We start from the raw sequence: 9,859 nt of genomic DNA, 5'->3' as shown, positions 1-9,859 counted from the left end.
GTGGATGTAAAATGGTTGATTGCCTGATCCAAGAATCCAAGGATGTAGAGATCCAAAGATCCTGGGTCTAGAGATCCAAAGATCCAGAGATCTGTGAATCCATGGATGTAGAGATACTGGGATCTGAGTATGTGTGAATGTAGACATCTGAAGATCAAAGGATCTATGGATGTAGATCTTGAGATCCAAAAATAGGAATCTGTGGACCCATAACTTTAGAGATACTAGGATCTGAGGATCTGCAGATATCAGAGATGTAGAAGTATATATGAAGATCAGAACACTGTGCACCCTAGAATAGATTAGATTTCCTAGGTCACCAGGGTTTTTTGACTAATCACCAGGTTGATAGGTACTAAACAGGTTATCCAAAGACAGGTTCTTTTTTGCCTTGTTTAACAGGTAAAATTCACCTTTTTCTCAAACACCAAATTTTACCTAGTTATTTTTACTCATTATCAAGGGGGTGGCGGAACGTGGATCCCGGATATAGGGTTAGGGGGGGGGGGCTCCGCTTGGGGGTCAAAATATTTTTTGTGACCTACTTTGCAAAAGTCCTGCCAATAAGCCAAATCGCGCTCCCCAAAGAAGTTGGGAAGTTCAGATGCACAGCAAACACTTAATCTACGTATTTACTATCCGAAATTTTGACTGAGAGCCAAAAAAAAGTCAACGAACTTTTTATAACACCATTCAGGTTTGCAAAAAGATGAATTCGAGCGCCACGAAATGTGTGAAGGTTGGCCATTCATCGAAGTTTTGGATGTGTCTGAGTTGTATGGATACTATGGGGGTGAAGCGTCGTCGCACGTAGTAACAGATCCAAAAATGTAACATACTACATACTCACTTGAGTATGTTTTTAACATAGGAACTCAGAGGTTTCCTTTTTTGGGGGGTAGGCTGAGGGTGCCTTAATTTGTAATGCGACTGTATATCTAAAATCCACGTTCCGCCACCCCCTTGCTCATTATATTTTTAACTGAAGTTAAAAAGACCATGTTGCCAAACATGAAATTCAAGAGTTTGTTACCAGGTCATTTTGACTTGTTTCTCTGGTGAATGCATTTCAATCTCATTTTTGCTATGCAGATAAGTGAGAAAAATGACATTGTATGGTATGCAATTTTGCAGAGCAAAACACCACCAATGTATATGGGTGCACTCAAATTGAGCTATATATTGTATGAGTTGCTTGACTTATAGCAATCCTTGATGGCTGAGTGGCGGACATTTCACTCAGCGTCTGACAGCACATGATGGCGAGAATGTCAGCCGGGATCCTTCGAATAGGCGACGGGGTGAAAATCACTCACAGAGATTCAAGGGGGCTTTTTTGAACGATTGAGGATATAATGGAAAATGAAGCTGTCGTTTCTTTAACGATGGAGGATGTAACAACCACTGTACCCTTTTCGTCCCTTTGAAAAGATCTCAAAGTAGGAGACAAAGTCCGCATTCTTTTGGGAGACCACGAAGGTGTTATGGGTTGGGTAGTGAATCAAGACGAGGACTATGTGTGCGTCTTCAATGACAGGACTGGTACAGAGGTAAATGTCTTGCTTTTTGTTATATTATACTTCTTCTAACATTCTGTCATCCTTTAGATAGAGGTATCTCCAGGAATTGTCCAGTTCTTCACCTCCCCCTTTGTCTTTGGAACAGAGTCCTCAGAATTGAAAGCTCCCTTCTCAGATGTGCAAAAGCATGTCATGAAGGGGGACTCTAACAGTCATCTTGTAGGAAAACAAGTAATGGTCACCAAGGGGGATTTTAGAGGTTACCGAGGCAGAATCAAAAGCACGGTTGGTGAAAAAAGGGTCTTGGTCAAGCTCGAGGCCAATGCCCACAAGTTTTTGACATTAGTTCTCTAAAAATCATGCAAGCGCTTTATCTTATTTTTTGAAATTGTTGCTAATCAGCTTCCAGCGCCAACGAAAGGCTTCAGCCACCCAGGCCTTGAGAGCTTCTCACCGATTTTACTTACCCACTCGAGCCAGCACCTCCGCCCAGTACTCTGGCAGGCTTCTTGTTCCCTGGTTACCCCTTGCCAGATCCGCAACCATCAGTCCCTTATCCTGCTGCTTTCCTTGTGCAGACTCCGGCCATTGCAGGGCCATCTACTCTGCTTCCTAACTCAGAAGATATCCCTACAACCCCAGCTTGGAACCCAAGCTCACGAACCCCCCACCGTGGCAATGATGGTAAGTATGTATTTAATTCAAAGTCAATAGATACTGAGGCTGTTATGGCAGCCACTTCTCCATATTGGCTCAGAGATGACTGCTTCACCAACATGAGGCTGAGCCTTCGTCTCATCAACACCAACCCTAATTTCCATAGGGGCGAGCACAAATATAAGTGCGGGGAGTTCAAGGGAGTAGTCGGAGATGCAGTGAGGGTCCAGCTCAGTTTCAAAATTTTGGAAGTGCCATTTCCATATTTAATACCTGAAAGGCCGGAGTGCAAATCCCAGGTTGTTACCGCATTTACTGGCCCACATAAGGGGTCGCAGTTTAGGATCAAGGAGTTTGGCACAGATTTTTGCAGCTGCTCAATTTTGAAATCAACAATGCTTTTGAGGAAGGTTGATGTCAAAATCACCACCAATCAACTGGTAGTCACCGCCCGAGACAGTCAGCAATAAATTACCTATACTGTACATATATTATAAATACCTTAGAAACTTTTTTTGTATGTTATACGCATATCTTGGTGATAATCTACATATTTTTGACCTTAATGCGAGACCTTGAGGCAAACAAACAATGACTTAATGAATAAACTTAGGATGAAATCCTTTGTTATGTATTTTTAAAACAACTTGGAAATATTGCATGTAATTTTTACATGTGACTTAGTGACACGGACCATGATCCACCCAAAGAAAAAATGACTATTTACATGACAGGTATTGCTACAGGTACCCACCAACCCCTGTCACGGGTACAGGTTTGGCAAGGGTAGTGAAGATCAAACCCGTACCCCTACCCACACATACCCTTACCCTTACCCGCATGGGTTGCGAAACCTGTGACAATCACTAATGATGATCAGAGGATACATGTCAATGCATAAATATAGAGATATGAAGATCCAAGATATCAGCAATTCTAGAAAACCACTGACAGCTGGTCAGCAAGTTAATTTCAATTCTTCAATCTCACAAAATATCACAGTAGAAACTTGGTTTAATTATGAGTAGAGTTGCAAGTAAATAATTTAACTTAGTATCAGTGTCACTAAAAGGTACCCCCAGTGTGGGTTGGCAGGTTACCTGCCAGCTTCATGTTGGGTTTTCCATCAGAGTTCGAATTGTGATCAACGCCATTCATCATGCATCATTACTGATCTCGCTTATCACCCTCCCACAGCACACCCCCAATCAACAACAGATGAACAATGACAACAATACATGACAACAATGAACAACTCATTCTTCTCCTCCACAGTGAGTGCCCATCCCCATCATTTCCATTCATTATCTAACAATCATTCCAGGTGTCCTTCCCTGTCCTCACCTCCTCCATGCCTTGGCCTTCATCTTCCTTTCAATTACTCACCCTTTGAAAACAGGCCAGGATGAACAAAAACATGCAAGTGTTTCAATCACTCTTGGTATGAAGGTCTTCAGCTCTAATTTGTTCTTTTGTTTGCTTCTCTCACCAGCTTTGTAGATCTGGTATTTCTTGTAAGGATATGATATGTCTTCAGATGGCAAAAACTGCTGCTATTAGTCAACTTCTGTTATCATTTAAATTTCTCAACTTGGTTTTCATGGATTTCTCTGAGACAACAGAAGGTTCACATTGTGGAAGCAATAAAAACTCTGCTTGGGGTGTGTGTTTCCCTCAATCACACATGCTTTGTTGAACATCCAGATAGTTCATGCTCTAACTTGGAGCCAAAGGATGGCGAGGACGCGTTGTTGAGGTCAAATTTGAGCATTGGGGTGAGGGGCCAGTGGAGGGGGAGGGGGAAGTGCTTTGGATTCAGGGAGGGACTTTCTGACTCTTCTCAGATGATATCAATCTTGTAAATACATGGGTGGGATGTTGGTGGGTGGAAAATTTGATTGAGGATGCCAGATAGAATGAGGGATGGACTTGATGAAACAAGTTGTTGTTGGTTGTTGTTGGTGTTGTCTTTTTCAATCGAAGAGATTAATGTTCCAGGCTTTGTTTATTCTGAAAATATGGAATTACATAGAAGATGTATTGGTAAACAGGAATGTCAAGTCAGAATGAATTAGTTTGGTGTGTGGCCATTACAAAACGGGAATGTCCTTAGCCTGTCCAAAGGAGTGCCAGAACACTGTACTCTTATGTTTAAGATGCTTCAAGTCATCACTATATCTCACAGATAGAATTCTGATGATATCCTTTTGATGGCAAAACAATGAAAAACAAATAAAATACCTCTTTTTTTTTTGATAGATGACTGTCAGCAGCTTCATAGAAAACAACAAACATGCAAGGAAACATGCAAGGAAGGGAATGAAGTGGGTGTGGGTCCAAGGTCTACCCATGATGAGAAGTTTAAACTTACAACTATACAAGAAAATTCTGGACCATAGCATTAACATACCCTAGGCTCTCCATCGAGATCCACCTCCATAGCAGACAGTGCATGATTGACATAGATATTCCTACACACACTGGGCACTGGTTCAGATGCAGTCAGTGGGGTAGTCACTGCAGATGCTGGTTTCTTGTCATGTTGACTATAAAGGAACCATCCACAAATGTAGCTCTGTGTTGATGGCATCATCATTCTCCTTGTCAGTGTTATCAGGCTTGTCATGGGTTAGATAGCAAGAAGAGTTCCACAGCATGCTTAGAAATTTGATTGAAGGAAACATCCTTCAAGCTTCAAATATAAGATATTTAATTTGAGGAGCATCTGGCAGTCAATGTGAGCTTTGTGTCACCTGTGAAATATGAGCAAAATTTTATAATGATACAATATGAAGCACTGAGTGAAATGGGGCCTAGACCCATACACATAAAATTAGAATGCATTGGTTCTTTAGAGCATGACTTTTATAGCTCATGTTTCCCCTCTTCTTCACTATCTACTACCCCACTGTCGCCTTTCACGCCTTGCACACCGCTTCTGGCTGTTTTGTACTAATTCATATACACATATTCCTGTATCCTTGTATCTGCATATACACATATTCTTGTATTGATGAATCCATGTATATGTGTATCTTTGTATTCATGTATCTATGTTATTCTTGTATCCACATATATGCTACGTGGATACATGAATACAGTTGAACCTCTCTTATCCCATACCTCTGAGAACCCATAACCTCTCTTATCCCCTCTGAGAACCCATAACCTCTCTTATCCCATAGCATTTTGCATCCAACAAGTTGGTTCGCAGAGAAATGCATAGCATAACCCATAAACCTCCCATACCCCATACCCCATACCCCTCCCCAGCCAAAACCCATAGGTTTTTTGTCAGACAGACCCTTCAATTGGCTGTTAAATATTTAGTTTACCAAGCACAGACATGCATGTGCTTGTCAAGTAGCCCAAAATTAAATAAAAGAAGCTTTTACTCCCAAAAATATTCCCCCTATGCCTCCCAACCCACATGACACCCTTAGAAAAGGCCTTGTGACACTATGACCAATCACACAGATATAGAAATCTATCAGAAGAGCTGCATGTGAGAATATTGAGATACTATATCTGGTCAGGATATGCAGATTCTTGACTTTTTCCTTGATCTAGCTTCAACATCATATTGTGCAGCCTAAAAAACTTACATTGAGTCTACCAGATACAATGAAGATGTGTTGCAGCCTCAGATCATTGCCAACATGAGGAGGCAAAAAAACAAGATATCCAAAGGTATGTCACAACCATGTCACTGAGGGATTTTGGTCAATGTGATAGTCTTCCAAGCACACACATTTTGTTCTCAAAATCAATTCTGATGACTTCTGCTGATCCTACTTGCCTGAAATTTTAAAGCTGTGCTTGGTGTTGGTATTAGACAGTATCTATGTAAAAAGAATTGGGAGTAAGTCTAGCACAGCAGGTGTTCCTGGCAGCCTTGTAACTACTTCAACCTATTTCCAACATTTTTTTGATGATTTTGTGCGATTTTTTCTTGTCAATTTTTAGAATCTATTTTTAACCATACCTCTATTAGCCCATAACCCATAGCTCAGGCTGTCCACTGAGGGGTATGGGTTAAGAGAGGTTTGACTGTACAACAATATGCATATATGGATACATGAATACAAGGATACATGTATACATGGATACAAGAATATGGGTATATGTGGATACATGAATAAAAGGATAGGTGTATACATGGCTACATAAATACAAGCATATGTCTGTATTACTTTCATTTTGAGTATCTACAATATTGCACCAGAAGTGCCATGATGGATACATGTATATATACAGATATTCTTGTACTATGTATACATGTATTCTTATATTTATGTATACATGTATCCTTGTATTCATGCATCTTAGCAAGAGGTGTCAGATCCACCAATCACAGCCGTCTATGCTGTTACACAAATGTGACAAGCGGCAATTTCCGTAAGTCAGCACATCAGCGGCAACAATGGTCAGCGTCTTGTCAGTGTCTCAGCAGCTTTCATACGAACATCTAATTTATTCAGAAGGTAGCTCAATAACATTTGGAAAGAGTGGTTTGAATGGGGTGTTACAGTCATTACAATTAGAACTATTACACAAAGTTAAAGGAAGTTGACGAGACATCTGTTGTAGTGTGTGTGAGATAGGATGGTTACATACCAAGTGATTTGAATTACATCTGGCTTTTTCTTGAGCGGAAGATACATATGCAACTCCTGGCCATAATTGACAAATTCATTGCATCATGAGGAAAGAGTTTGACAGGTGCCCTTGGAAGCGCCTCCGATTTTCTTGAGAGGCTGATATTCTTTGTTGTAAGTCAATTGTAAGTTGTAAACAATTGATGAGAATTTGAAAGTGAAGGGCTATGTGCAGAGAAGAAAGATTGGGGGAGTACACTATTGACATTATCAACGCACCATGTATGTCAAGAAGGATGTGTCTTTAGTGAAGGCATGTTCGTGTTATGTTGGTGAGTTTGGAAGCAAATGCCGCTGGCCTGCTGTCTACCAAACATACCATGCAAAGTGCTCCCCTACCCTCCCCATCACATCATTGACAGCCAGGATCGGCGGATCTGATGCCTCTTGCATCTTAGCTATTCTTGTATTTATGTATCCACATATATGTGTATTCTTGTATCCATGTATATGTGTATCCTTATATTCATGTATCCATGTATACACATATACTTGTATACTTGTATCTACATATACACATATGCTTGTATTCATGTATCCTTGTATCCATGCATACACGTATCCTTGTATTCACATATACACATTACACATATACATGTATCAAGTATCCTTGTATTCATGTGTTCATGTATTCATGTATCCTTGTATTCATGTATCCATGTACACATGTATCTGTAGAAATACTAAATGAGTGTTAGATAAACTCAGTGTTTGTACACATATTCTTGTATTCATGTATCCATGTACACATGTATCTGTAAAAATACTAAATGAGTGTTAGATAAACTCAGTGATAAGTATGTGCAACATTGAATCTATGCTTTTGATACTTTCACTGCATTCTCTTTGGCTGATCATCTTCAAGTGACATTTTCTGGACCTTACCATGGTGTTATGCTGCAGGATTGGACTGGGAAATTATAGTATCACATTGTTTGCACTGCTTTCTGCCATTCATTTTGAAGGCTTCAAGTGCATCAGGTGGGAGGGATGCATGGGCATGGACAAGAAGTTGATTCACAAATGAAAAGAATGAAAAAGCTACACAAGATGTTAACACTCTTGGCAATAATTCACTACCAAAATTTTGGACAACTTCTAATTGAGCAGTGTGCTTGGCTCATCTTGTTATGATACGGCTTGTAATATTTGGCGTACTCCTATGAGTATACAAGTTGTCAGTAGAAATTGAATACAAATGAATAACTATCTGGGTTACCAAAGAAGACACGAGCAGGACTGTAGGGTTCTGTAAGCCGACTTTTGTAGTCTTTTGTAGTGTATCAGTAAAATTTGTAGTCTATGTCCGACTTATGTAGTCTATCAGTAAACTTTGTAGTTGAGTCCGACTTTTTTGTAGTCTATCAGTAAACTTGGTAGTCTATATCTGACCATTCCTTTTCTAGGGCATGCACCTTCCTTTTTTGGTCATTTTTCCCACAATACAATAGTTGTAGCCCTTTCTTTTAGCTTTCTAAATATACTGAAATCATATTGTTTGGTTTTGTTTTCATGGAGAAAAATGCGAAAAACAAAAAAAAACACAACACTTTTAGGATTCCTTTACCTCATATCTCCACAACAGGAGCACTTCAGAACATAATTCGAACATATTCAGGAAGCTACAGTGTAGGGCTACAACTTTTGTTTTTTGACCATTTTTGGTAATTGGTCATGTGACCATCATCCCAACATCCCATTACATGGACCCTGATAGGTAAAATCATTCTCTGCTTGGTTTTCTTCACTTTTTGGTCAAATCAGGTGATATTTCCCTTTTGGGATGGAACCTGAAGTGGACCCTGAAGGCAGTGCCTGATGTTCTGTACACCATTTTTATATATATTCAATTTTTCTGCTATTTTCTGGCTATTTTTGGATATATTACCATATTTGGAACTGGACCCTGGACCCTGACAATGTTACCCAACATGATGATCAGCAATGAGCCCTAATTTTTCCTGATTTTATTGCCATTTTACATTTGGAAATGCACCCTGGACCCTGAAAGGTCAGCTGCCGCTAAAAATGAAATATTCATTGAAAGCGCCAGGTACACATATGAAAAGTGCAATGAAATCTCCTAGGAATAAGAATGAAATATCCATTGAAAGCGCCAGGCATCCAAATGAGAAGCACAATGAGATATCCTGGGGTTAGCAATGAAATATCCAATGAAAGTGCCAGAGATATATATGAAAAGCACAATGAAATATCCTAGGAACAAGAATGAAATATCCATTGAAAGCGCCAGGCATTCAGATGAAAAGCACAATGAAATATCCAATGAAAGCACCAGATATATATATGAAAACTCCAATGAAATGTCCTGGAGCTAAGAATGAAATATTCATTGAAAGCGCCAGGCTTTCATATGAAAAGCAAAATGAGATATCCAGAGATAATGAATGAAATATTGCAGGAAATCGCAATACAATATTCACAAGTATTAGTTACCTTACCCCACTAATACTGAGCCCCCCGACCATACAAACAGACCATAGTTGATGGTGCCTGCTGATGAGCCCATGGATCAGTTGACCCCATCAAAGGTGGACCGGCCATCAAGACTCTCTTAGGACTGGTACTGTGCATCGGCTGAGAAGTGTACCCCATGAATTGACATAGCTAAAAATGCCTTGGATCCTAGGTCAACCGATCTCTTCATGGATTGGGCTCAACATGTGTCATGGGTCAGCTGAAGAGCTCTAAATCCCATGCATTGTGGATCAGCCCACAGCCGTCTCATTTTTATTTGCCAAGTTTACCTCGGCTTTTCATTGCCGGTCATCATGCAGTTTACTGGGTCGGGTCCATCACCTACCAAGAAGCCGAGCACGGTGACATGGTCAGTCAGCTAGTACCCCATGAATTAAATATGCCTTGGATCCTGGGTCAACCCGTCTCTTCATGGAATGGGCTCATGTGTCATGNGTCTGCTGAAGAGCTTTGAATCCCATGCAGCGTGGATCAGCCCAACCTGGTCCCATCCAGTTGACACTATACGGCCGAGTTTCGTCTTCA

The 9,859-nt window shown here is 40.3% G+C and overlaps 3 protein-coding genes across 3 annotated transcripts; 2 read left to right on the top strand and 1 right to left on the bottom strand.

Moving 5' to 3' along the window:
• Positions 1-1,105: 1,105 nt before the first annotated feature.
• LACBIDRAFT_335748 (uncharacterized protein) lies at positions 1,106-2,647 on the top strand (the record flags this gene model as incomplete). The annotated part of the gene is made up of 5 exons (XM_001890637.1): positions 1,106-1,118; positions 1,432-1,550; positions 1,608-1,805; positions 1,997-2,204; positions 2,235-2,647. 5 exons carry the CDS (start codon positions 1,106-1,108, stop codon positions 2,645-2,647), a joined length of 951 nt encoding a protein of 316 aa, XP_001890672.1.
• A 755-nt stretch (positions 2,648-3,402) lies between these two features.
• Positions 3,403-3,703, top strand: LACBIDRAFT_298325 (uncharacterized protein; the record flags this gene model as incomplete). Its single annotated transcript, XM_001890636.1, has 3 exons — positions 3,403-3,451; positions 3,502-3,618; positions 3,678-3,703. The coding sequence occupies 3 exons, from the start codon at positions 3,403-3,405 to the stop codon at positions 3,701-3,703; spliced, it is 192 nt and encodes a 63-aa protein (XP_001890671.1).
• Positions 3,704-4,267: 564 nt separating this feature from the next.
• On the bottom strand, positions 4,268-5,930 carry LACBIDRAFT_335747 (uncharacterized protein; the record flags this gene model as incomplete). Its single annotated transcript, XM_001890634.1, has 8 exons — positions 4,268-4,314; positions 4,549-4,550; positions 4,588-4,657; positions 4,736-4,752; positions 5,111-5,164; positions 5,301-5,492; positions 5,783-5,789; positions 5,927-5,930. 8 exons carry the CDS (start codon positions 5,928-5,930, stop codon positions 4,268-4,270), a joined length of 393 nt encoding a protein of 130 aa, XP_001890669.1.
• Between the last annotated feature and the right edge of the window lie 3,929 nt (positions 5,931-9,859).

The sequence above is a fragment of the Laccaria bicolor genome, genomic scaffold (assembly GCF_000143565.1).
Source record: "Laccaria bicolor S238N-H82 LACBIscaffold_142 genomic scaffold, whole genome shotgun sequence".
NCBI lineage: Eukaryota > Fungi > Basidiomycota > Agaricomycetes > Agaricales > Hydnangiaceae > Laccaria > Laccaria bicolor.
This window is presented reverse-complemented; position numbering and strand designations above follow the sequence as displayed.